Source organism: Symphodus melops (assembly GCF_947650265.1).
Source record: "Symphodus melops genome assembly, chromosome: 16".
Classification (NCBI taxonomy): Eukaryota; Metazoa; Chordata; class Actinopteri; order Labriformes; family Labridae; genus Symphodus; species Symphodus melops.
In genome coordinates, this window is record NC_136706.1 from 11774125 (window position 1) to 11802091 (window position 27967).

At 43.1% G+C, this 27967-nt stretch overlaps 2 protein-coding genes across 3 annotated transcripts; one reads left to right on the forward strand and one right to left on the reverse strand.

The window, feature by feature from the left end:
• Nucleotides 1–22: 22 nt before the first annotated feature.
• On the reverse strand, nucleotides 23–21712 carry atp2a2b (ATPase sarcoplasmic/endoplasmic reticulum Ca2+ transporting 2b). The gene is made up of 23 exons (XM_079364848.1): nucleotides 21044–21712; nucleotides 20721–20738; nucleotides 20549–20631; nucleotides 18804–18908; nucleotides 16960–17098; nucleotides 11653–11733; nucleotides 10433–10518; nucleotides 9176–9331; nucleotides 8913–9054; nucleotides 8568–8734; nucleotides 5972–6060; nucleotides 5179–5281; nucleotides 4898–5029; nucleotides 4684–4803; nucleotides 4363–4581; nucleotides 4146–4269; nucleotides 3826–4037; nucleotides 3524–3744; nucleotides 3222–3424; nucleotides 3029–3114; nucleotides 2811–2944; nucleotides 2508–2625; nucleotides 23–2377 (listed from the first exon to the last, which is right to left on the reverse strand). Exons 1-23 carry the CDS (start codon nucleotides 21159–21161, stop codon nucleotides 2105–2107), a joined length of 3129 nt encoding a protein of 1042 aa, XP_079220974.1. The 5' UTR covers nucleotides 21162–21712; the 3' UTR covers nucleotides 23–2104.
• Nucleotides 20904–27954, forward strand: pus1 (pseudouridine synthase 1). 2 transcript variants are annotated; one of them, XM_079364850.1, is made up of 6 exons: nucleotides 20904–20989; nucleotides 26015–26238; nucleotides 26325–26462; nucleotides 26666–26768; nucleotides 26972–27666; nucleotides 27750–27954. In XM_079364850.1, the coding sequence occupies exons 2-6, from the start codon at nucleotides 26038–26040 to the stop codon at nucleotides 27783–27785; spliced, it is 1173 nt and encodes a 390-aa protein (XP_079220976.1). In that variant the 5' UTR covers nucleotides 20904–20989; nucleotides 26015–26037; the 3' UTR covers nucleotides 27786–27954. The 2 variants fall into 2 exon arrangements, with proteins under 2 accessions (XP_079220976.1, XP_079220975.1); XM_079364849.1 differs by lacking the exon at nucleotides 20904–20989 and adding an exon at nucleotides 25550–25882.
• The last annotated feature ends 13 nt before the right edge of the window (nucleotides 27955–27967 follow it).

Below are 27967 nucleotides of genomic sequence, written 5' to 3' on the forward strand. Positions count from 1 at the left end.
TTTCAAGAGAGTCCCGCAGAAGTGGGAATGTATTGTTTTTATTTGAGGAATTCAAAACAAATTTACAATGTGAACTGTTAAATAACTGGCTTTCCAATCTATTTCTTTGAATAATGTAAAATAACATTTGCGTAGGCCACTTTAAACTCCCTCTATGAGGGAGTGTTTCCTGAAAATAAGTTTCTGCTGTGCTCTTTTCTTCAGGATCTACTGCAGTGACCTGTATGTGGAAGGGGAAAAAAAAGCAAATGGATACTCACTCCAGTGACAGGGAAGCCAATGGCGGCATTGAAGAAGAAAAGCACAGTTTTAAAGTGGAACACAAACACACAATGGGAAAAGCAGGCTTTAACCCAAAAATGCATGCTTCAGACAAGTGTCCCCCATCCCACCCCCACGTAGATTTTTTTCCCCCCCCTCTTAGAAAACAATGTTTAGGTGGTCGAGGATTAGTGATGTTGACAGTACAGGCTTTGATCCCATCTTTGTACATTTCCACGCAGTGTGGGAAGACCCAACACGAACCAAGACCTTCAAAAGTGAAAGCCTAGAAAAGTCAAATATACACACGATCTCTCTGCGATGTGAATTTCTCCTGCCGGTCATGTTGTGCTAAGAGTCCAGAAGCTTTCAATGACTTGTATTCCAGTATTAAATGCATAAAACACTGGATATGAGTTATAAAGAAAGACAGAAAACACTTTGATTCAAAGGGTTTATAAGTGTATTTTTCCTTGGAGTAAAAAAAAAAACAACAATTTGGGATGTTCAATCCAAGATCATTTGGAGTACTTTCTGTTTGAGGGTTTTTTGTTTTTTTTAATTAATTTTTTTTATTACTGTCCTTTGAATCAAACGTTATGGAGACGTAATTAACAAAAGTCATTCCCACTCAGTTCCGTCTCCAAAGCAAAAAAACACAAATAAAGTTAAGAATGTCCAAAATCAATACAAAGTACGTTCTTAAAAATGTTAGAGGGAAAGCTAATTATATCCTTTGTTTTCTGCACAAGCAAATAAGAGGCACACCTCAGATGTTACGCTTTAGAAAGTTTAGGAAGAGAAATCTAGAGATGAGCAACAAAATCTTTTTTTTTTTTTTATCATATTGAGGTAGCTGTGCTCTGCCCGGTGCAGAAAAACTGGCTTCTTCTCAAATCATTTTAGTAAAAAAAAAAACATCCATGAAGTATTTTCAAACATAGGGTTGAAAGGGACAAACACAATTAAATTAGAATGGATGAACCACATAGAATTCATGCTTGGTCACAGGACATGCGGCTTTTTGCTTCTTTTCTTTTTTTTTTTTCTCTCTCTCAGGATATTTTTTTTTGTTTGTCTGTAGTTTTAAGCGGAGCATTCAAATGTTCACTCCCAAACGTTTCCCCGTCCTCGTCCGCCTCATGAAGCCTGTCCTCTCTGAGAGAGTTCTGAGTGTATACTGAAGACACAATGGTAAACATTAGAAAAGAAATCAAGGCGGAATGTTTAAGCCACACTGGTCAAAATAAAAATAATAAAAAATGTACAAAGCTGTAAAAAAAAAAAAAAAAAAAAAAAATTGCATATACTTCAATCTCTGTACATAACAATTAATGTCTGATATCTAAGTGTTGCGTTTATGGAGAGGGGAGGCTAAACAAAACAAGTCAACAGTGTTGTTACTGTAGTGACAAATGAGATCCTGGAAATCTTTCAAAATAAAAACCTCAAAGGTCGTACTGACATGAAGAGGGAAAAAAAAGAGGAAAAAAAAAGGTTTGGGGACAGTATATTTCCTGGAAACCAGCGACTAAGTCCACAGTTATTATGGGAGTGATGGTCTTCTAACACTCACATTTAAAGCCTTACTTCAACCAGCTGACTTCTCAATACTAACATTTTTATATTATTTGTTGTGTTAAAGTTGGTCCTTCTCATACACACGCTGCACACAACTACACACGCTAACTCTACGAACACGCAGGCACACGCACACACACACACACGAGCTATGCACACGTAGGAAGGCAGAGATGGGAGGAGAGAGAGGGAGGGAAGTGATGGTGGTGGGTGGAGGTGGGGGAGGTGGGTTGGGGAAAAGTCGAGGTTGTGCTCAAGTCAGTCAGGACCAGAACATGTCGGCCATGTTAGTGTCGCAGCTGTAGATCCAGAGGACCAGGGGGAGGGAGACGGCCACAAAGGGCCAGGAGATGCCCTCAAAGCATGCAGTCAGGCAGCAGCCTTTGGAGCTGGCCGGCTTCTCCAGCTCTTTACCGGGCTCCACGTAGTTCCTGGCCAAGAACTTCAGGAACTCGTCCAGCAGAATGACAGGCAGAGAGATCTTTAGCACCATTAGCCACTGAGTCAGGTTCAGAGGGGTGATCTGGAAGATGATCTGAGAAGAAGTGCACAGAACCAAAGTCAAACTGTGGCTCTGTCTGTGTTTTAGATTTCACAATAGAGGCTTTACTAAGTATTCCATGCATCAGAAAAACAGGACAAACAAATCAAAAAGGAAGTCGTACTGGAAGAGGCTCCACGTAGAGGATGAGGAAGTGAAGGGACATGGAGAGGCAGATGGCTCCCAGCAGCCACACGTTCTCCCAGGGAGGCATCCTCAGCAGGGACTGGTTCTCTGACACGCTGTGCAACGACACATGTGGACATGTTGGTGAAAAACTCGTGAGGAAACGACACGTTTCGAAATCAGGGAGAAAACAGCACGGCGGAGTACGAATGGTTACAGGGAGCATTAACTGGGGGGGAAAAACAAACTAATAAAGAAAAGTAATGAGTATGTTGGACTCGGTGTCTTCCGCAGAACGCACCTGTTCAGGGCGTTGCACATCTCGATGGTGACGAGCACAGACAGGGCCATGGTCATCGGGTAAGGGGACTCGAAAATCTTACAGTCCATACCCTCGAAGTCTGGATTCCCTGGACCACATTGCAGGAAGTGGCTCTGCACAATAAGAGAAGACGCAGATTGAAGCTAACGCTCAGTATTGGTGAAACACGATAGCGACGATGAGGCTGCGTTTCCTACCAGCTGGTAAAAGGTGATCCTTGGACCGTCCTCAGCAGCGACGAACCACCAGGCGGCAGCACCAACTGTGCCGGCGCCCACATAACCTGACAAAAACCAAAAAGATGCTTTTCATACAACGAACAGGCTGTGACGGATTTAAGAGGAGCTGAATGATGGCCTGATGATAGTCAACACAGCCAATAACTCTTACATCCGATCGTCAGGTATCTGAAGAAGAGCCAGCCGGAGATGAGGGGCTCGCGGGCGTTGCGTGGCGGCTTGCTCATGATGTCTAAGTCCGGAGGGTTGAAGCCTAAAGCGGTGGCGGGCAGACCGTCTGTCACAAGGTTGACCCAGAGCAGCTGGACGGGGATGAGGGCTTCAGGGAACCCGAGAGCGGCAGTAAGGAAGATGCTGTAACGCAAAAGGAAGCAGGGTTATGAAAAGTTGGGAGAAGGCGGCGTGCGCGCGTTTGGACAAAAAAAAAAAAAAAAAAAAAGCGCTCATCCTTACCAGACGACTTCGCCCACATTCGAAGAGATGAGGTATCTGATGAACTGCTTCATGTTGTTGTAAATGGCTCGGCCTTCCTCGACCGCAGCAACAATGGTGGAGAAGTTGTCATCGGCGAGCACCATCTCAGACGCCGTCTTGGCCACAGCTGTGCCCGAGCCCATGGCGATTCCGATCTCCGCCTTCTTCAGTGCCGGAGCGTCGTTCACTCCGTCGCCGGTCTGAAAAGGAGCAGAAATGCGGGCTTAGCTCTCCGAGAGAATGAACTCGCAGATTGTGGGAGAGTTGACGTTGGGTCGTACCATGGCTGTGATTTCGTCAAAGGACTGTAGGATTTCGACGATCTTGGACTTGTGTGAAGGCTCGACGCGGGCGAAGCAGCGGGCTTTCACCACGGCGTCTCTCTGCTTGGCGGGAGACAGGTCGTCGAACTCTCGGCCGGTGTACGCCATGCTCGAGACGTCGTCTTCCTCTCCGAAGATGCCGATGCGTCTGCAGATGGCCACAGCCGTCCCTGAGATACGAATGACACAACGTTTACACCTTGGTGCTTTGCGTAGCATGTGGGAGACGGTCAAATACATCAAAAAAAAAACAAAAAACATCGGATTTCTTTGCGTACCCTTGTTGTCTCCGGTGATCATGATTACTCGGATGCCTGCGAGACGGCAGAGTCTGATAGAAGCTGCCACCTCTGCTCGGGGAGGATCCAACATGCCGACGCAGCCGACAAACGTTAAATCAGTCTGGATGATGAAAAGGAGAAACGTTCAGGCGTCACAGTGAGGCGCGGACGGCAAAAACGACGTCGCGACTGAAACGACCGCAGTCGATCTTACCTCATATTCGATGAAGCGGGTCGAGTCCTCTAACGCCATCTCGTCTTTGTTCATGGGGCTGTCTCTGGTGGCCAGAGCCAGGCAGCGCAGCGTGTCCCTGCCTGTCCCATATTCTCTGATCACAGACATGAGCTTTTCCTTGATGCTCGCCGTCAAGGGCACCTTGTTCGTGCCCACGCGAATGTGCGTGCACCTGTCGATCACTCCCTCAGGGGCGCCCTAGCAGAAAATGAGGAGGCAAAGAACCAACAAGACAGTGTGTAAGTGACATCCTCACTGTCACATGTTCAAAGAAGCTGGAGTTTCAGGTTGACCCCTTACCTTTACGAACATCTTTCCGGCGGAGGAGCGGGCCTTGTTAGGAGTGCAGTACACAGACATGGATTTCCTGTCTCTGGAGAATTCCAAAGTAAACTCTTTTTTCATCAGCTGCTTGATCACCTGAAGGGATGATAACAGCAGAGTGTTAGTCTTTCTTCCCGTGGATCGAGGTGAAAGTCGTCGGGTTAAAAAGACATGACTGAAGGTTACTCACAGAATTACAGGCGTTGGCTCTCTCGATCTTGGACAGGCCTTTGACGTCCGTGTCAAACACGTTCATCTTCTCCACCAGGCATGTGAGAGCCGTCTCTGTGGCCTCACCCACCTTCTCGTACACACCTTTGGTCTGGACACAAGATGCAGGAAAAAGAAGAAAGAAAAAAAAAAAGAGAGGAATTATCAATCAGACGTGATAAAATGTTTTTGAAGAAAGCGTTCTGGAATGAGCCGAACGTCCATTTACGGATTAGTTTGCAATAAACATTCACTACTAACCTCATTGAAGTCCAATGAGGAGTCGTTACAGAGAGCACAGATGGAGGCCAGCTCCACCAACGCATCATACTGGGAACATTTGACTGGTTTTCCATCATGGAACCTGGACAACAAACGGGGGTTGGTGTTAGGACCTCATGGTAAAGAAAAAGGCTCTGAGGTCAAACGTACGTCTTTACTTTAGCTTGGAATGACATCATACATCGATCTGACTTAAAGGGGACTTATTATGAAAAAAATCAACTTTTATAGTGTTTTTGAACATTTATTTGGGTAACCTGAGTGTGTATGAACCCACAACATTTAAAATAAATCCATCCAGTCCTTTGTTTGTGGTCTGCTTAAGTCTTACCACAAAGAGAAAAATGTTCCGTTTCAAATTTTCTCAGTTTGTGACATCAAAAGTTAGATTCTGGAAAGAAAATGTCCTCCCTTCCCCTGGAATCTCCGCTCATGAACTCCACCTCCAACCAAAAGCAAAACTTTGCATGGCAAAGGTCAGCCATTTTTTATTCTCACTGCAGAGGAGGGACGTCTACCAGGAAAACTCAGGTTGGCTCTTTGTATTTAAAGAGACACACACACCAAAACGGAGCGTTCTGAGAGAGCTGGTTTACACAGGGTCACAAACCTCCTCTGGTGATTGATTCATGTTATATTTGGAGCACAGCACAGATGTTTGATTTAAAGCAAAAAGGAGATTCTTATATAGTGAAAGAAAAGGGTATTATATGTCCCCTTTAAAGCATGATGTCACCCCAAAGGGTTCTCATGTAAAAGAGCAAATACTCACACTTGTCCATCCGGTGCGTATGTAGAGCCAGAAATGGTGAACTCCTTAAAGGAACAGTGCTCCCCTTCTGCGCGATCGAGGATAACCATCTACAGAAACAAAGAGTGAAATAACTATGAGGACACAAAATACCCGGAAACATCCGCCTCACATGCAGTCAAAGATGAGATCGACAGAGTTATGGTGGTCTTCTCTGTGTCCAGCAGGTGGCAGCAGGCTACAAGCCATCTCATGACTGTATCTGAACATGAAGAGAGCAAAATGAAGAAAACGCTGAGCCAAAGCAGACACTGAACACTCTCATAAATGTCACATAACAGTAAGGCAGGCACAGACGTGTCCTGTGTGTAGTCACGCTACGCGAGTGGAATCACTCAAAAGGCGGAAACAGCTCGACCTTGAGCAGAGCCAAACCTGTGGGTGAGCTGACGGCAACCAGAGGAGTGTTTCCTCGAGGACTCGGTAATGTCAGGTTACGCTGGAGGAAACAAAGTCCAGATCAGAGCTCAAAACTACGAATTGAAAATAAAGTGAGAATAATCAATGGTTTCTCATCGTGACGAGTCATCCATCTTCTTACAGAGCATCACACTAACTGGATGTCAAAGAGAAGCTAAACGGACACAACAGACCTAAATTGAATTATCTGGATGAAATGATGAGCTGGCTCTCACAACGCTGTGATGTCAGTCACAAGCGGGAGCAGGGAAATGAAAGGAAACGTTGAAGAGGGATGTTTGGGTTCTGCAAAGTCGAGCCAAAGCTTCTTTGTCAGCCCCCCCCCCCCCCCCCCCCCCCCCAAAAAAAACCCCCCTTTCAATAGTTTTTAAAATGAGGTAAAAGACAAATGCTGAACATAATTTGGACTTCATGCAGGAGAAGAGAAAGAAAAGAAAGAGAGAGAGAGAGAGAGAGAGAGAGAGAGAGAGAGAGAGAGAGAGAGAGAGAGAGAGAGAGAGAGAGAGAGAAAGAGAGAGAATCTTTCAACACAAGGTCAGTTATGCAACTCGACTGCTGGTTCTGCTGCAAGTGACTAACTACTGCATACTGATCAGCATGCTGCCTGAACGAGAAGGGGGAGGAGAGAGGGAAACAGAGGACCATCATGATGAAGGGTAGAGAGCGCTGCACTGCAAAAGATGGAGGGACGGAGCACAAGGGGGGGGGCGTGATGAAGAAATTAAGAGACCTTTACGGGGATGACTGAGCCTGGAGGAAACGCTCGAAAGAACCCAGCAGGCTACGTGCTGCTAATTTAGCTGAAAGTACGTTATGCTCATAGGAGATTGGTTCTTTCATATAATCCAAACATGCACTCTGAATCTTGTTTCTCCGTTGTCAAGTACAATCGAATCAGTCATTCTATGTCAGCAGTGCTTAGAGTCAATGAATCCACACTGTCAGCAGAAGACTGTCAGCGCTGCTTTACCGCTCGCTGAAAAGTTTCTGCTTCACAAGTTCTGTGACGTCAGGAGGGATTCGGCCCTTTGCTCTTTCCATATATGGCGAGTGTTATTTTTGGACTTTTCTCACATTTGTCTTCCGCTTTGAAATGACTGAGTCCCTCTGCACTGCAGACTTTGTCACAGCTTCCTGGGTTTGCTGCCCTGAGGAGGATGCATCATGTTCCTTACACTCACTCCATTCACAGACCGTTCTCGTTGGTGTTGATGACAGAAGCTTGAAAAACATTCGGTCCGAGCCCGGCAGACGCTCGCAGACTAAAGATGGATCACTTTCCGCTTCTCCCACAAAGCCCTCCGTGTCCTCAGAGTGTTCCACTTTAACAATCTACTTGATGCAATTCTGCTCTCACACAATTCACTATGAAGTTGAATCAACACATGAGGGGAGGCACGATGGCTCGTTTCCTTTGATTGAGCGCTCATTAGTCAGAATGAGCTGGAAGGAATTTTAGCTCGTGCTCCCTGGAAAAGACTCATTATCGGCATTTTGTTCAAGCGACCTGAAGAAGTCAATACACCATTTAAACCTTCCAATAATCCTCAAACTCAATTCATGAATAGACTTCAACTGGTTCAATGAAAAACATTCAAATGTTGCAAACGTTGAAATAAAGACGTGTTTTTTTGGGGTGGTTTTTGATCATTTGATCACAAATGTCTTTTTGTTTCATTTAGATCACTAAATGGACCCATTAGTAGTCTAGTCCTGCACTCTCCACTATTGACACACTGAAGAACAAAAGCAAGCGAGGGCTTCTGTTAGTGAGTGTTTCTGTCGACAGCGTTCTAAAAGCGGAGAGTGAAGTTTTGGAGGTTAATGAGCCGTCTTTAAATGACAACTGAAAGCCTGCGAGGAGGATGCTGGGAAATAACAGACAGGGTGAATTACACCGGGACCGCTCAGGAGCAGCTGACTTTAAACAGGGAATAGAGTCATAACTAATGTTCAATGTCTTTTTTTTATTATTTTTTTTTGATAAATGGAATTTTGTGTTGCATCTCATTATTTTAAGTAAATGTTCAATATTTTGTATTAAAACATCTTCATCCAGATTGTGCTTCTGTGTAATATGCATGTATGAAGGATTATTTTGATAGTACAGAATATGATGGGCATCTCTGGCTCTTACCCTGCATACAGACATCTGATTGGTTGTCAGAGTGCCCGTCTTGTCAGAGCAGATGACAGATGTACAGCCAAGGGTCTCCACGGAGGGCAAACTGCGGACAATGGCATTTTTCTTGGCCATGCGGCGTGTTCCTAAAGCCAAGCAAGTAGTGATGACAGCAGGCAGGCCTGGAGAGAGAAACAGAGCAGGGTTAAGACAGTCTGTCTGTCTGTAGCAGAGACAGAGGGACACTCGTCTGTTCCTCGACTCTTTCAGGTAATGACAGTACAGCCCTTCGGCACAGCACTGGGACGTTTCACAGTTAACAAATCGGGTCTCTGACGTGGCTCCGTTTGTGCAGCTTACCTTCAGGGATGGCAGCGACTGCCAGGGCCACAGCAATCTTAAAGTAGTAAACGGCACCTCGGATCCAGGAGCCTCCATGGACCGGGTCGTTGAAATGTCCAATATTGATGATCCAGACAGCGATGCAGATCAGCGTAATCACCTGGAGTGTTTGGAAGAATGTAAAGACTGTATCAACAGCAATCAACCAATCATGTGGAAGTCGCTGAGGCTGTTTTTTTTTTTTGTTGGAATATAGAAGGAGGTCAAATGTAAGCGATTACCTTGGATAGTTGCTGTCCAAACTCATCCAGCTTCTGCTGCAGCGGCGTGCGCTCCTGCTCCGTCGCTGCCATCTCGTCTCGGATTTTGCCGATCTCCGTGTTTCCAGCCGTGGCGATGACCACGCCGACAGCCTTACCAGCTGCAATGTTGGTGCCCTGTGGAGGACAGAAAGAACGTTAGCCAGTAAGCTTCAGGGGCGCGAGGGGGGGACCAAAGGAGTTTAGCTGTGGGCCAGGAGCCGCTCGTCTCCCAGTCGGGGGGTTCGATCCCCATGTCTGCACTTTTAAACATCTCTAATGTCTTTCATAATCAGAGTTTAATACATGGCTTATTCTTCCATCACATACACTTGGTACATCTTCAACACTCTTTGTTCTTTTTCATCTCTTATGAATATTTCTGCTGCTGCATTGTGTGTAAGATCAACTGTAAGTACCAAAGTCTCCTCCCGGGGACAATAAAGTATTCCTGCTTCAGGTGTCTGACGTGTTCACAGACACATGACACCAAGCTGTGTATGAATGTGATAAGCTGAATGTGTATGTGGAGGCGTGACCTGCGCTGTAAAAGTGTCAGAAAACAAAGCGGAGCATTATACAAGCTTGAGTCCGTTTAGTGTTTACTTTGACGTCTGATCTGAAGAAAGATCAACAGGGAACAAGTCGAAACGTGTACGTGAGAGTCGGGAGTCACCAGACTGGAAGAGCAAATACAAGAGTCACGATGCTTCATTTCAGCTTGAATGATTGTTGTTTTACTATGCAGGAATATTTATCAGTGTGTCCATTATCGTCAAACAGCCCAGCAGAAATATTGTGGGTTAAACATCATGTATCATTTAACGCGCATGAACGCGGTTATTACGGCGTAAAGGTAACGTCTGTTGCTTCACTTCTACCAGCGACAATGTCTTCTCACAAAAGTGCCGCTGTGTGCTTCACTGTGAAGTTCCATGAATAAAGTGATATTAGACTTGACGAAAGAGAGGCAGATCCTCCTTTAGATTTCAGAGGTTACATTCAGCAGCTCATTTAGAGCCAACAAAGAAATCATGACAACCATTAAAAAGTCAAGATTTAGATGTGAAACTTTTCAAAAGTTCTGTTACCCTGAGAGAGGAGGAAGAAAAAAAAAAAAAAGAAAAAAAAGGAGTTATTGTTATATTAAAAGAAAAAAAAAGGGAGGTTACCTTTAAGGGTGAAATAAGTAAATAAAGCATTTCGCAGACAGTGGAAAGAGTTTTAGGAGTGACTCACAGAAAAGAGCATGTTCTTCTTGTCTTGGTTGACAGCCCGGGGGTCGGGCACTGGGTCAGTGTGTTTGATCACAGAGACCGACTCTCCTGCAGGAGAAAAGACACACACACGTGAGAGAGTTTAGTTTTGATGTGTGTTTGAATCTGTCTGACATCGCACTGCCTTTGAAAACTCCCTATGTGATGTGTGCCAGCACTGTGTGTGTGTGTGTGTGTGTGTGTGTGTTCTGCTCAGAAGAAGGCAGGGAGGGAGGACTTGGAGAAGAGGTATGGCCATGAATGGGGAGGAAAACAGCTGAATCACTCAGATATCCCGTGATGGAATTTGCTACCAATTAAGGGAGCAAAGACAGACGAGTCTTAAGAACTTAATTCACATAAACTTCTCTTCTCTCATGCATTATACATCCTTCAAGAAACTCCTCTTCAAATATTTTCCATCCACGCCACCTTTTTTTTTTTCTTTTTTCTTTTTTTATCTTCAGTCTTTCAATTAAAGATTCCTCCAGAGACGGATTGGTCAGCTGCACACATCCTGGTAAATCACAGAGGAGCCAGTCGGCCAATCGTCCGAACGCCACGCATGCATGCATTATTGTTTATCATGCTTTATCCATTGTTCTCAAATATCGGATTCTTTAGATGAACCTGTGCAGCATATTTCGTGCCGTGTGCTGTGAGCGTCTTCTTCCTCTTCATTACAACCAGGCGGCGTTATCATCAGGTTACTGATGTCGAGTGTTTCTCTCTGATTGGCTGCCCAGGACTCAGGAGACTACAGAACATCCAAAGATGGTGTCATTAATATTCCCTTGTAGATTGTTTGAATGCTGCGGGACACTTCAATGAGAAAAACCTCAGCGTGTGTGAGTGTGGAATTTAATTACACTAAACGCCACATCCAAACAACATTAGTGGTGTTGTGACGTGCTGGATGATGTCGAGGTGTTGGGACACTTCTGCAGGGGGGGGGGGGTCTTTGGTTTCACTGATTATTATGGGCTCGGCTCATTCTCATTCCCTCCCTCCATTCATCAGTTGACTTTTCCTCTCCCCCTTCTTCTCTCTTTATGTTTCAGTATCGACTGAGTTGCCATGACAGAGGTGTGTGATGAGGTCACTCGTCTGCATGCAGTATGTTATGGAAATTGGACCCAAGAGTGGAGGGATGCAGGCTCCAACGGACAGAATGGGTCGAACCGTTTTTAAATGTTTTTTTACCTGTCAGGATGGACTGATCCACCCTCAGCGTGGTCGACTTGATAGAAGTCAGCCGGATGTCTGCGGGCACTTTATCCCCAACTGAGGACAGAAAGAAAGACGAGCACAGGAGACACTTCAGCACCTCTGAACAAATCATCTGTTAATGGACATGAGGACAGAAGGGGGGGGGGGGTTGATACTGTGTACAAAGAAACCAAATCACGTGGTGTGAAGATAAAACAATGCGTCTCCCGTCATGTCTGAAAATCATGCGTTTAATCACGTGGAGATAAAAGCAACCAACAAACAGAGGCTTACCACACACAGACATGACACTTCATGGAAATGCAATAAACTGCCGTGTTATCCTAACTCGTGCTCCTCCGGCGTAATAAAATAATCACACTCCAGTTATTTGTTCTGAAGTGGCTGAGCCACAGTCATGCGTTCAAATGTTATTAATGTTCCTCTCATCTCTCTCACAGGACGCAGCGTCTTGTTTCCACTGACGCGGAGCTGAAGCTTTCCTCACTAAAACAAATGTCAAATGTAAATATACACAAAGGGGGGGGGGGGGGGGGAGAACAAGCGTTTCCTCCGAAGAGCCTGATGAGCACCTTTAACCGCTGGGTGGAAAGGGTATTAGACAGTTTCTTGTGCTGTTTACGTCTCATCTGGGAATTCAAACTAACTTAGAATCTTTCAGCTTGAGCGTTTCACATGAGGGGAGAAGAATGAAATCCGCGTGGCTGTGCATCCAGCTCTCTGGTCTTTTTCAGTTGAATCCATAAACCGAGTCAAAAGAAACCCATGGGATAGTTTTGTATTAGTGATTAAAGTATGAAAGGGTAAAACACACGAGTTAGATAAATACAGCTGCTGTGAGCTCACAGTTTATCGTGCCGCTTGAAAGGCGGAAGGTAAACGCATTATAAAGCAATGACCCAGAGGCTCTTAAGAGATCCCTCTGCGGACAGTGGTGACAGACATGTAAACTAACCCTCGGGTCTCTGTGGTGCCCTTCTGAGTGGAGAGGAAGAGACAGGGGGGGGGGGGGGGGGGGGGGTGGAGGAGAGAAGAGGGTTCACAGGAGTCCTGCAAAACACACGTCCAAACATGGGAAAACTATTTCCATCAGTTGTAAACGTGCTGCTGGCTGATGAAAACATCTGCTTTAAGCTCGGAGAACCCGCTCTGAGTTGAAATAAAAAGGAGTGAGAAGTTTCCTTGAAAGCACCCTCTTCATTCGTTCAATCTCTCCGCGTTCTCACAAGTTCAGGTCAGAGTTAAGCCACCGACATGGAGACGGAAGATTTGTTTAAGAAAACAATTTTTTTCAAGAACTAAATGAGCAGAAATGCAAACAAATTACTGCACTCTTTCATGTATTTCTCAGGACAAAAAATAAACCTATCAGGCAAGTGCACTGTACAAACACTGGAACATGTGATAACCCTGAGTTCATGCTGAAGTGATAATGCTTCTGTACTGGGAACGCTGCACGACCAAATTTGGTCTTGTGTTTGTCTAGATGCTGTCAGGAGCTCCTCATCATCACCACCTGCATGCCTTCAGACTCCATGATCCCTCTTTTTCTGACGAGAGCGAGCGAAGGAGACGAGCGAGGCCGACTGGAACAAAGGAGATGAGGAAGTGCAGTCTCTAGGGATGTTTGAGATTATTAGCCGAAGGGGGGAATGTTCCTAAAAAAAGCAACTCATTAAAAAAAAAAAAAAAAAGTCCTTATAAGTTCAAGCGACACGCCCCTTTTATCCTCCACTGGTGTATACAGGGAATAAGGTCACAGCAAGAAGAACAGACCTCAATTACAGGCAGGAGGATCAGTTGAAAAAAAAAATAAAAAATCACTTTCTGACCTTTCTATTACGCAAGGAATCTTCAGTCAGTACCAAACACAGGTATGTTGGTGGTTATCTTCAGAAATAAACTGCAGTGACGCAGAATTTGCAGCTGTTTCAACTCTGATTCAACTCCCAATACGTCAGTTTTCCCCTTCATCTTACATCACACATTCAAACCCCCCCTTTTTTTAAAGCTCTTAAACTTCCTGGGATCGAGTGGACAGCCTCCAGGACTGGGAGCTTTCTTCCTCTGTATGAACAAAGTGTTTCATCTTCTCTATCTGTTCCATCGGGTGAGGGACAAATTGCCACATACACACACTCTCGGTCCAGATCCAAAAACATGAAATAGATTTTTAAATAAAAGACATGAATTGTTTTCACACCCCATCAAGGATCTTAAGGATTCTCTCTTTAAAAATGGGACTGTGTGATGTGGAGGCACGTAGGCCTGCTGCAGCCTCTCTTCACTTTTCTTATGAATGGAAACATTACGAGATCAAACCCTTACATGCACAATATACACCGATAATGGAGCGACACCTTGAACATGTGAGAGGAGAAGCAAGAGGATGGATAAGTGGGATATACAGTCACAGTAGGGGATAGGTCGAAACAAATGGCTCCAGTGCTGATAATAGACAGATCCTCCTACACACACAAAAAGGGAACGTGGCCCATTAGGCCTCCTGGAGCAGATATTCTTTAACGGCTCGACTCTGTAACATTTCTGAAGCTGACATCCTGTCTGCTCGTCTCCTCTCACCTGGAGCAGGACGACGCTCACATTACATTACTCTCACTGTGGTTTATATGAGAACAGACGCAATCGCTCGCTCACGTGCACAGCCAGGAACATGAAGGGATCAAGGCCATCGCTGTGGAAACAGACTGAGAACCTCGACTGTTGAAAGGTAAAACGAAAAGACAAGAAACAAAGAGCTGCTGCTGCGGCTTCAGCGTCGACTCGGCAGTGCGTACGACCGCTTGTCGTCCGTCGGGTTCACGACGGATCTTTGTTTGCTCAAAGGAGCAGAAGGTGAGGCGAGTGATTCTGATGTCGGACGGTTAAAGCTCTCTGAGGAAGTAAGAGCTCGCTGCGTTGGCTTTTTCCATCGACTGCTCATTTTAGTTGTGTGACGGATCCATACTGCGCATCGTCAACCTGTTTGTCAGCTCCGTCCTCGTTACGTGACCTCAGAGGCAGATCTGTCAGACTGACGGGTGCATTCGTTGGAAACGGCTCACTGCTGGAGGACAGTTTTATCGCACGGCTGTTGACGCGAGGAGGAAAGGGTCTTAAGAGCATCGAAATCCAATCAATCAATCAAATCAACTTCTTTGCCTCAAAAAAAAAAAAAAAAACGCTCAATGATCGATACGTGCGACTCCACAAGCAGTGGTTACACGTGGAGAAGATGAGAACTACGATGTTTTAAGAAAGTCATAATCATGTCATGAACAGCCAGTTATACCTAGACTCCTTCTTGATTCAGCTTCATATCGGTCATTTCACAATTGCTTTTTCTGCCGATGTTCCTTTTAGCCTGATTTGATGAACGTGATGATTGAAGGCTGCCTCAGTCGGTGTGGTGAACTGGAACTGGACATGATCAGCATACTTGTGCGTGTCTTTTCTGTATCAAAAGGGAGCAGCGTGGATCACAGAGATGGTGACTCTCTCTGTGATCATCGACAGAGAAAGGAAAGAGCGACACGAGTCGAACAGCAAACCACCGGGGAAGAATCTGAAAACTCAGCACCACGAAGGCAAGACGAGCAGACAAACTAAATGCTGAAGTGTAAGATACATAGTCTGATACTGAGCTGCTGAATTGATCTGTTTTTATTTAACTGAGTTGATCCAACCTCCAAATGACATGAGTTCTTAAATTAATAAGTTTTAACTTTCTATCATGAATGAACCATATTGCTTTCTGATGTTTATGCCATGTTGTTAATGTCACAGAGCTCCCGGTCTCACTATCTCTCTTATCTAGAGCTAACAGGACCCAAAGGCTCCAGGCTCTTCTGATGACAGTTATTGAGGGTGCAGCTGGATGCAGCTCCTCATCTGAACATGCTGGCGGGGTTGGGGGGGTTGGTTGTCAAAGGTCGGGGGAACCTCATTACATTTTTGGCGATTTCGTTAAGCACACGTGACAGTTTGCAGCAGCTGGACATTTAATGCGTCCGTTTCTCGTCCGGATGCAGAGAAGGGAAACGAAGGGAAATTGTAACCGTCATAGCTGGAGCCTTGCATTTGGTATTCAGACTAAATCCACCCGTTCTTTGGTGACACTGTCGGTCATTTCAGACAGGGCACACAAAGTTGACGACAACACTCATGAAGGGGATTTAATGTTGACAAAAATGAACATCTGAATGGAAAACATTAAGAAAATGAGAATTTATTTCTATTATGGGGGGGGGGGGGGGGGGGTGTCTGATCTGTTGCTATAGTGATTCTGTTTAACCCGCTTCCAGGCACAGAACAATGATCCTTCCTCATCACTAACAGCGAGGTTAATGGAGCTTTATTCAGCCTAACGACACCAACAGCCTCCCAACCTCCATATTGATTGGACAATAGAAAGTAGAAGGATAAAAGTGAGATTATATGAACTGTAACCTTCAGTCATATTTATCAGCTTGGCGTCTCTTTGGTGCGAGATCATGTACGTTCAACAAAAGGACAGGTTGGTTAGAGGCAATACTGAGATAAAACTAAATTAAAAAAAACCCTTTGCTGCTAGTTCTGACCCACTGGGTTTCATTAACAGGCGACATATCAGCATGTTTTGAAGGTTGAGTACTATAATAACATTCGGATTCAAACTATTGATTAACAGCCTAAACATAGGATTTGGAATTACTAATGCAAACATGCAACAACTATTCAGAGGAAGTCATTCAAAGGCCAAAGACATTCAGGGCATGAGTCTATGTTAAATCAGACGTTTGATTGACCCGTCTTCCTTTACAGACAAGAACGAACATTCAGAGAAGAATGTGTCTCTTTCTATGAATGTACGGTCGCCTGATTGTCCCGTGCTCGCTCAACAAAAGCTCATGCAAATGTTTGTGAAGGCAGAAATGGTTCATCACATCATCCAGAATATAAAATGAGACTGCAGTCTGTTTTTGGTGGAGAGAGAAAAAAAAAAAAAGCTTCAACTATCTTCACTTTAATGATTTCTATTTTGTTCACAGCATGAAGTTTCTGTGCAGCTCTTCTTGTACCATCTGTTTTCACTCACGGCCTGCGAATCGCAGCGCTCTCCTCCGCTGGTCACTGGTCGTCTTTAAGTGAGCAGTCTTTCAAACGAGCGCAGCACGAGGTTTACTTACCCAGCAATATATCAACCTTTTTTTTTTTTTAAATGAACTATCAAGACTTTAAAAGGTGGCGCTGTCAGCCTGGTCTGCATACAAAGAAAGGAATGCGAGTTTTGAGTCGTACCTGCCACTTCCACGATGTCCCCAGGCACGATGTCCCTGGCTTTAATTCGCTGGACGCTCTTCCTGTCCTGGCGGTACACCTTCCCCATCTCGGGCTCATACTCTTTAAGCGCTTCAATGGCATTTTCTGCATTTCGCTCCTGGAGAGTAGAAGCAGAGGCACAGGGGAAAGTTATCAGAAAGAATTTCACAGGTTCAGGATGCAAAGAAAGACTGAGAAGAGACTTCCTCTGTCTTATTCAAAATGAGTGATGAGTCTTACATAGGCAAAGTGATAGTAGGCATGTGTGACAAGTGGTCTTGTATTGACACAGGGACTCGTCATCAAGGCTGAGAAATGAAAAGAAAGCTTTTGCCTTGGTTGCTTGTGAGATGTGGAAGAACAAATGAGAGATCCAGGATGATGTCTTTGCTCTTTTTCCCTTCATGTCCCCCGTCCTGCTGTCTGATCAGTCGTTACATGCACTTTTTTTTTTCCCCTCTCTGACTGCTGACCTTGCCCTGCCTGACTGATAGATCTCAGAGTGGACAGTTTTAGCGGCAATGCTCAAGCCCGGCTGCTTGGCAGGCAGCGCTCCACCAGACAAACAACCCCGGGACATTTGTAAGGAGCAGCACCAGGGACAAAAAAAGTCATTTATGGGAGTCATTATACTCACACCGCTCTAGGCCCAACATGCAAGGCATATCACACTGTAATACACGTCACACACACACACACACACACACACACACACACACACACACACACACACACACACACACACACACACACACACACACACACACACACACACACACACACACACACACACACACACACACACACACACACACACACACACACACACACACACACACACACACACACACACACACACGGAGCATCCTTTACTTCATGGTAAGACACAGCCCTCTACTCATTAACTTTTTCTGTCTTTATTTCAGAGGTCAACAGGCACGGTAAAGTTAAGGTCTTAAAAAATGTGGAGGAAGCTACATTAAAAAGCATTGAAACGCTTCATTAACACTTTTAAAACCAGCAACAACATTTAGTGATGTATAAAATAAAACAAGAAGTAACTCCTTGAAGGGCGAACACAAACACTGCTCTTATAGCTCGAGTGTCGTCCTGCTCAATCGAAGGATATGAGGTAGGAGTGTCCTGAAAGGGTAAGCTAATAAATGAGTTTCCTGTGAGAGCGAGACAATACGAGCTGTATGGCACTACCCCGTAGGTCCATTCAGATACGCGTTCCACTGTTCCGCTAAATGTCACCGATACAGCACAGGCACGTTCCATTGTGTTTAATTTTAAACGTGAAACAAATGATCAGAAGCTTTTTATTAATCCGTGATGGCTGCTGAGTTTGTCAGCTCGATAAATACCTTCAAGAAAACTTATAACAAAACAGTAAATCCATGATTTAAAGTCAGTCTTCAGTCAGACATGTATTCAAGCTGAATGGGTCCTCACAAGCAATTTCGTTGTTCTTGTACCTGTACTTGTATCAATGACAAATAAATGATTCTGATTCTAGAGTGTAACGTTGCTGTGAGAAACAACGTTTGCTGCAGAATCAGCTTAAAAAACACAAACTCCACTCCTCATCTTTAAAGTGTCGAAGCTCCCAAAGTAGCTTTCACATCTTCACAAAGTGCTCCTGCCTCGACTGTACCATAATCACTTCTGTTAGGCGACTGTTTCTAAACGACAAACTGTAAAACCGTCTCCGCTGCTCAGGGAACTATTCAAGTATTTAAACCAGAACACAACACGTGGCTGAACAAGTCAAGCTGGGAGTAAACCCACTGAGGTAGATGTGTTCATGTGTTCGTGCTTACCTGCCAGACTCCTACGATGGCGTTTGCTATGAGAATAAGAAGGATAACAAAAGGCTCCACAAAGGCTGTGATGGTTTCTTCGCCTTCTTCAAACCAGGCCAGTACCTGCGCCAGAAACAAAAGGCAGAACATCAGCAACCATTTTAATAAGAACACTTATGAAACATCAAGTGGAGGGTTCATGGTTCAGTTAAAGACACTTCAGTAGATCAGACATTTTTACATGTTTCGCTCAAAAACAATCAGTGCATGTCCAATATATTCTTGTGATGAGGCACGCTGCTAATTTAATGGAATGAATTGATCAAATTCCCAGTCAGCACAAATATTTAATACGGTTTTTTTAATTTTGAATTGCAACTAACATGTTTTCTTCAGACTCTTGACTTCTGCACACTTTTTAGCTTTTTATTAGATTCAGTTGTGCTCGAAGCCCCTCAGATTAAGAATCCAGACATTTGTTGACATAACTGCAAATGTCTCACAACCATTTAACACTTCATAACAAACAGGCCACAGTTCTGCGAGTACTGCAGAAACTGGGCCAAGTGTGTAAGAAAGTCATTTCAGAGTGAGTAGTAACCGCTCTCTCCTCTTTTAGATTCTGTGCCAACAGTGAAGTGTGTCAAACGATTCGCCAACAGGCTTCTGTCTTCTACTCCAACCTATTTAAGAATGGCCGAGCATACATCAGAGTCGAATGGAACAGCCGACTGAGCTGCTGAGCAACTGAACACCGACTCTGTGGTCTAAATGTTAGCGTGTTATAATGAACGTAAAAAAACCTACAGTGATCGGCAGTGATTTACATGCTGTGTGATCAAAGCTGGCTGTCATCATCGTGTCTCAGTGAGGGATGTGAAGGAGTGTCGAGTTAACACTGTGTCACACGCAAACTACATTGCAGTCTGACACTCACTAACGACAGGAACACGTGCACCCCGGATGATGTCTGCCTGTCTTTAGTGCAGTCATCTTGTTCTTACTTTGACAACAGGAGCGGTGTGTTGACGATAGGAAAACAAATCACCACATTTAGACGCCTTAAGGTATCATTTAGAACTACTGTATGATAACCTGAGAGCACAGAGAGTGGTTCATCGCCATATTACAAAGAGGGGTCAACATACTGAACGACAACATGTTAACATTTCTTGTTAAGTGCAGACCTTTGGGCTTTTGATGCGTTAACATCACCTCAATGATGCATCAGATAAAAACACAAGTTATGTCCCTGTGGGCACATTTATAGAGAAGACTCTTCCTAGGCTATGACTTGCTTTCAAACATAACTCAGAGGACGGCACACACTTGGGATGACAGATCTGTGCAGATATAACAAAAAGAACTGAGTGACCAAATCGTTAAAGATGTGATGGTGGAGAATAATAAGTTCAGGTTCAAGGTTCAGCTAGCTAGCAGAAAGTTGATAACTGATATTTAATAACATCCTGAACGCTGACTTTTTCTATTTGTGAAAACAAAGTCTTCTCTTGTTTTAATGCTCTCGGTTTAAATAACCCTCCAGTGATTTAGCCCTTAAATGACTAATCTCATCCCAACTAAACTTCACACAGCCGTTCGTCTTGATTACACAGGAGTCCAACTGCACTTAAATCCACAAGAGGCCACTTCATCTAAGAGTCATCGTTTGTTTTAGTAAGACAGCTTTATCTGGTCCTTGTAAGTTGAACAAGCACTGAGTAGGCCACCTGTGCAGTTGATAAATTGTGTGTTGTACTTACAAATGATATGCAGGCAGCCAGGAGAAGGATCCTCACAAGCAAATCTTCAAACTGTTCAACCACTAGTTCCCACAGGGATTTTCCTGCAAAATAAAGAGGTTCAGTTTAAAGTATTTTTCGTATCATGAAACAAAAATGGGAAGGAGAGTATATTATAGGTGCACACACTCACCCTCTTCAGCTGGCAATTCTGCAGATCAGGCCATTCGGACAGCAGAGATGAGAGATAAAACAAGCCTTTAATGTCACAACTTGAAATACAATCCAAGCACATTTCAGTGGCAATAAATAAATACAATAACATAGATGATATATTGGAGAACAATGGAGATTTCCAGAAGTCACTTTCCAGTATTTCAACATCCATGTCGTGACGTCAACACTTTTCCCGTTCTGTGTGCCCGTTACAAATCGGCAGCCATGGGCCATGACACCGGCAGAGTATGTCTTCATGTTTTTTTTGTATACCATAATACTTGTGAACTGGCTGCTTACCGTTTGGTCCGAATCGTTCCCGTTGTTTCTTCACTTGCTCTAAACTCAGACCCGTGCTTTCATTCACGTTAAAAAAGCTGTAAACTTCTTCGACCGTCTTTGTGTGTGCGTTGTCCATGGTGAACGGCCACTTGAGGACTCCGCTTGTTTCGTCCCAACCTCTACCTGTCACGGTCCTCTCCGTCTTTAAATTCACTCCACAGGGGTTGTTAAATACTATTACGCTACTCACTGTGGGAGACCGGCCCAATATATATAGTTAGATATCAGTAATTTTCTGTATCACAAGCGGGCAGGTGTCTGGAGAGAGTGGACGGGTTAGCGGCTTCTGGGCTAACGGATAGCTAACAGGCTACGGTTAGCTTTCTGTTATGCTCCGCTTGATCTCGCCGGCTGAGTTCCGCTAGCTTTCCGATAAAAACCTTAGACGAGCGATTCATACCAACGTCCCGGACGCGTGTGGATACTCTAATGACGTCCTCGTCTTTGAGACATAACGAATTCCAGTGTAAATGTGTTCCAATTTAAACATGTGGCCAAGTTGCCGCTCCGCTCCCTTCGCTTGCTCCGCCTGAGTGTTGCGGAATCACTGGCGTCCTACTCGGCACCAATCGCGTTTGCCCGCTGCAGTTCTCGCGTGCGTCGAATGCGGTGTTCGGTGTCCGCATGTGGAATCAGCTCATTGGTCGGATAAACCGGAAATCCCACTCTGTCAGTGTGTTCCAGTGTGTTCGATTGATTCACCAGCAGTAATTATTAAATGGTTTATGCCAGCAAAGTAGAAGTATTAAAAAAAAAAACAACAACACTTATTTAGTGCATTCAAATCAATTAAATGTGAATACAACTAATAATAATAAGGCTACCATACTCATATACTGTTTATCAATTGGGAAAATATAGGTTATATGCAAAAAAAAAAGTTAATGTAATAATTGACTTTGTCTTTGATTTCTGTGTGCAAGTAGACCTAGGATTATGTTATGTAAAACCACAATCACACTTAACAAGGTGGTGTGTTCAGGGTTTGAATGTCCATATTGGTTATAATCACGTAATGCATAACGGTGTCAAAAAAAAAAAAAAAACGAATTATATACATTTAAAGGTAAATTAGAAAAAATAAAACGTTTAATTGAATAAACATGTCCTACATATCAGAAAAGTAATGCAGTCTTTGGAATGTCTGATCTTAAGTTATTATGCTTTCTGACATTTTGCTCAAGTGTCAAATATGAATAAGTAGAATATAAAGGTGTCGATCAAATTAGTGACACATCCAACCCTTAAACTTGAACACTACTGGGTTAAGTTTAAGACAAAGCTCTAAGCTTTATGAAGTATTGTGACCTGCCTCTGCCGAGGTTTGTCCCTTTCCTTTAATTCTTACCTCATAGGTAAAAGAATCATTTAAGCAGATAATCAAAGTGTCTGACAAGGAGACCGTTTCTGTCTTGTGCAGCACACAGTATCTCCTGTCTATCAGGGAGTTATTTTTAGATACTGTGATTAATCTTTGCTCCTACAATCACCCTGACAGGATGACTAGGGAACACTTTATAACACTGTGGAGAGTTGGACTTAGTGGTTAAAACCTGATTCCGCCCCCTCCTGACCCCCCCCCCCTGCATATCACCTCCATCATCCCCCCACCACTCCTCCTGGTCACACACACATTATTGTATTATAGTATGTTCATATCACCACAGAAAGTTATCGATCTGTATAATATGTACATATTCTGTATATTATCTGTACACTAGTATAAGCATTTTCTCTGCACCTTAATCTGTATATTTAATCCTCTGAATACACTTATATTTATAGCATTTATTTATATTTATAGCATCCCAATAATCCATCCAGCCATATATACCTAATAATTCACTTTTTCTTTAACTACATCTGTAAATTTTGTAATCACTGTACATAGCACGAACTCTTGCACTTTCTGCTTATTTGCACTTCTGGTGAGATGCCAAACCTCATTTCGTTACCCTATACTTGTATATGTGTAATGACAATAAGGTTGAATCTCATCTCATCTCATTAAAATGAAATAAAACACATACGAAACAGTCAGATGAACAAAAGAGAAAACAGCTCACATTTAAACGCAGTGGTGACAATAGTCATTGCTGATTCATTTTAAATTGCTTTGATATACTTGAAACATAAATATATTTCATTGTATCTGTTAATAATTATGCCACGGAAAAACTGCAAAAACGTGTTTTAATGTATTCAAGAACAATTCCCAGTTCCCGACCAAAATATATACTTCTGTTCAAAATGCCTGTGGAAATATTTAGAGCTCAGGAAGAAAAGTATTATCAATAACATGTTTTACGTGAAACAACTTATACATGCACGAATAACTGCTGCATTGTGCACAATGTGCATGAAAGACTGCAAGTGCTAACGAAATGTTCTTTTCAGTTTACCTGTTGCAGTAATATAATATAAACCATGGTGTTCGCAGTGAATCAAGAAGGAAGCGAATTACAAATAGGCGAATTGGGTGTTTTCCATCCACCACTTAAATCTTTTAAATAATGTTGTTATATAGTTCATCTTTTCAACTGAATTCACTCCATTTCCTTTCCACGATTAAGAAATATGGGATTTTTGTTTTGTTTGGCAGATTATATAACTCACTCAGCAGAGCAAGCGCTCTAACAGCTGTGGATTTATTTGAGGACAGTGATGATGGTTTTTAATTAATCATCTTTTGCTATATGTGGGGGCACTGGAGGCAGCGAGTCTCTGTTTGATCCGGTCTGCTTTGACTGTTTTCTTCTCAAAAAAAAAAAAGAAAAATGTGGCTTGCTCTTTGAGAGTTGCTTGTGAATATGAGCTTTGCAGAGAGGTTTAGGTCTTTCTTAGTGGCTCACTGTAAGGGCAATGCTGTATTGGGATACTGGAGGATCTGTCTTTGCAGTCTGATTGTGGTGCTCATTTCTCTCTATCAGACTTTAAATGAAAAATTTCTGTACACAGAGGACACAATCAATGTTTGCTTTGTTTAAGTCACACTCCAGGGGAGACAAACCTTTTGCTATGTTGCAAAAGGCATGATTAGTGTGTCCTCCTCCGGAACAAATGAATGGTTATTTACTGCAAAGAACCTTAATTATTTCATGCACAAATTTAAGAGCATTGCAACTCTCATAAGTCTTTTAAATTTGGGGGTGCTATTCTACTGTCATTGAACCGTCAAACAATGTTTTAGTTGTTTTATACTAAAACAATCGTGAATTCTCTGCAGCCTTTTACCCAACAAAATGTGATAAACTGTGAAATCAACTTGAACTAATCACTGTTTCACATTTAGCATCACAGCAGCCTTGTACAACAAGTGTTTGTTGGAGAAAGGAGCACATGCTTTGCGTGACATGAAATAGGGATGACCCGGCCCAGGCCTTTTTCCAGTGGCAGGTCTATGTTTGGCATTTTGATTTTTAGCACTAAAGAAATTGATTACCTTATAAGGGCTTAGGAAAAAGTGCAATTGGGCATCCTCAGGCCATCCCACGATATGAATTACATTGGCTTCAATGCAACCAGTATCCCTTGTTGTTGTGGAGTCATTAAGGATGACCCAGACTCCTACACTATCTTCTCTTTATGTGCTAATGTCTCTGCCAGTTTAACTTGATTTATGCATCTACCCACATGTTTTACAGTTTAAAAGACACAACATTACCACTTATTATGGTAGAGGTTCTTCATGGACTACAGTTAGGTAAAATCTTATGCAGCTGCAACCTGTTTTTAGTTTGGTTCGACAAACCACTTTTATCACTTCACTATATGAGGTAAATGTCAGTCTGGAGCAAAGTCTTAGTAAAATCCTGAAAACAGTTGTTCTATTGGCCTATACAGCAAGATTTTGAGTCTTAGCCTTTGTCCTGATAAATGAGAATCTACCTTACATGAAAATATAAAATACCATATTGAGTTAAAAGCTTTAAAAAACAGCATTTCATATACAATATTCCTGTTCACGAGCACACAATCTATAACATTTATATTAAATATATTGAGTAAACAGGATAGCAATGCAAATAACAATAACTGAATGTGGTGCAATTGTCCTTCAAAATCGCATACTGCCTAGATTAGGTTTTTGTTTTTGCAATTTTGATGCCCTCATGTGGACAAAAAAAACCATTACTTTGTGTTAAGGAACATTTTCTCAAATTTGAGGATTTTCTTTTTTAGTGTAGGGACACTTTTAGCCTATAGGAACCTAAATGTACACGTGTAACGTTAATTTTTCTTAATTGACTACCAGAGAATATGATGTGGTTTATATAAAATGCTAAATACAACACATTTAAAATGCACAACCCAATTAAAGCGGAACAAAAAAATCTGTATTTTGTTCACAGAGAAACTAAAACTAATTAATATGCGCTTGTTGAGGGGGGACAGGCAAATATTGTAAATACTGTAAATATTACGACTCTGACGTATTGATTGAAACGAGAAGGCAACGCGAATCTCGCGATACTTACATCCGGGTCAAAGTTGATATTCGCCATGTGTAAATGTTGCCTCAGTTGCTACATAACTCTTTCAAACAGCTACATTTTTTACAGTAATAAATGAATTTTAGCATTGGGATTTCAAAGTTGTTTGCTTCATCAACGGATAACTCGTAGTTTTTCTATTCGAACTTTCTGTTGTCGCGATAAACATCTAGTTTTACATGGATTTGTTAGTTTGCATCCTTTAGGTGCAGGCTGGTGCTAATGAAGGCTTAGGGTGACATGCTAAAAACCCGACTACTTTTAAGTGCCTTAATTAAACACAGGCTGACGTTTGACAGAAACGGTAAGTAAACCTAACGATGATACAGGTTTTTAATTCGACGTTGCTGCCCGTAGATTCATCTTTGACGAGGCTTTTTAAAAAAGCATTGCACGGACAACTTTTACAAATAATGTTGTCGTGTTGTCTTTCCAGCTGTTTATTTACTGTCCTGCGCGATGAGTGAAGGATCCAGAGACGAGTGTACAGCCAAGCAGCTGAAAAGAGTAAATGAAGAAAACGAGGACTCTGCTGACAAGGTGCAAGCAACAAAAAGATTAAAAGTAGAGGGGGAAGTCACTGAAGATGATAAGAAATATCCCAAAAAGAAAGTGGTTCTCCTCCTGGCTTACTCTGGAAAGGGATACTACGGCATGCAGGTATATGCTCTTAACTGCTTTGTCTTGTTGTCATATTTCTAATTCCTGTGTCTGCTTGCTTAGTTTGAATGTTTTCTGTGTTTAAGAGAAATGCAGGAAACTCTCAGTTTAAAACCATAGAAGATGCCCTGGTCACTTCATTAATCAAGTCTGGATGCATTCCTGAAAACCATGGAGAAGATATGAAGAAGATGTCTTTCCAAAGATGTGCCCGAACAGATAAGGTATGAGGTTTTTTTAAAAGTTCATGGGAAAATCAAGCCTACTTGAAGGACAATCAAACATTTACTTCAGCCTGGTGCTTGACAGGTAGTAACAGTGTTGAAGTGAATTAATTCATGACACAGAGAAGAATTGCATGGGTTGCTATTACCAGTATGTCATTATGTCAAAGTGTCAAAGTCTGTGTTTGTCTACTTTTGTTTAGGGTGTGTCTGCTGCCGGCCAAGTTGTGTCTCTTAAACTGCGGCTAATGGACGATATCATTCCAAAAATAAATGAGCATCTGCCATCACAGATCAGAGTACTCGGTGAGACCATGGTTCTTTATCTGAGTATTTCCTGTTCACACATTCAATATTTAGTCCACGATGTCGGAATAATTCATCTACATAAACATTACATGAGTGCTAATTGTTTCTCCTTGTCATGTGTTATTGATTGAAGTTAAAAGGAACTTTTTTTTAAACCACATTATTCTCCTTTTTTTTTTTTTTTTAACTTTTTCCCAAAGGTCTCAAACGGGTGACCCAGGGATTTAATTCCAAAAACAACTGTGATGCCCGCACATACGCCTACATGCTTCCAACGGTGGCCTTTTCTCCCAAAGACTATGATACTGGGAACATTGCAGGCTTTCGCCTTGAGCCAGAGACACTTCAGCGGGCTAACCGTCTGTTTGCTCTCTACAAAGGCACCCATAACTTCCACAACTTCACCTCTCAGAAGGCTGCAAGCGACCCCAGCGCCCGCCGCTACATCATAGAAATGTCCTGCGGGGAGCCTTTTATCTGCAGCAGCACTGAATTCGCAGTGATCACAGTGCGAGGGCAGAGCTTTATGCTGCACCAAATTCGTAAAATGATCGGACTGGTGATCGCAGTGATAAGGGGCTACGCGAAGGAGGAGGTAATGGAGCGGAGCTGGGGGCAGGAGAAAGTGGATGTGCCCAAAGCTCCAGGACTTGGGCTGGTCTTGGAAAGGGTTCACTTCGACCGGTACAACAAAAAGTTTGGAGGGGACGGGCTGCATGAGACGCTAGAATGGGAGAACGAGGAGGAGGCAATCAAGAGCTTTAAGGAGGCTCACATCTACCCCACCATTGTGGAGACAGAGTGTGAGGAGGGCTCCATGGTCAGCTGGATGTCCTCACTTCCAATCCACGACTTTGAAGCTTCAGCTACAATTACACAAGAGAAAAAAGATAAGGTATCTAGACATCTCAACAACTCACTTTTTAAAACCCTGATGTATTGCAAATTTTATTAATTGTTGGTGTTCTTTCTCCCCAGGACAACGCAGAGATTACAGGAAATGACTCTGATTAAGTCGCCCTTCAAGCATTAAGAGGATACATTTTTTTCAACCAACATTCTCTGTCTTTTGAGAATTAGCTTTCATTTCACGTTCAACAGTTCATCTTCCATGATTTGCTTTATTTGTGGAATTACATTCTGCTTTTCTTTTTCAAAAGCTATTAAAATACCACAATGTTAATTTCCTTGTGATC

Coding starts and splice junctions, on each gene's coding strand:
- pus1 (XM_079364849.1), top strand. CDS start 25,819: ATGCTAAAAACCCGACTACTTTTAAGTGCCTTAATTAAACACAGGCTG. Junction 26,769..26,971: donor ATCACAGATCAGAGTACTCG/GTGAGACCATGG, acceptor TTTTTCCCAAAG/GTCTCAAACGGGTGACCCAG. Junction 27,667..27,749: donor CACAAGAGAAAAAAGATAAG/GTATCTAGACAT, acceptor CTTTCTCCCCAG/GACAACGCAGAGATTACAGG.
- atp2a2b (XM_079364848.1), bottom strand. CDS start 21,161: ATGGACAACGCACACACAAAGACGGTCGAAGAAGTTTACAGCTTTTTT. Junction 4,038..4,145: donor GATCACCGGAGACAACAAGG/GTACGCAAAGAA, acceptor TTCGTATCTCAG/GGACGGCTGTGGCCATCTGC. Junction 2,378..2,507: donor TCTACGTGGAGCCTCTTCCA/GTACGACTTCCT, acceptor ACTTCTTCTCAG/ATCATCTTCCAGATCACCCC.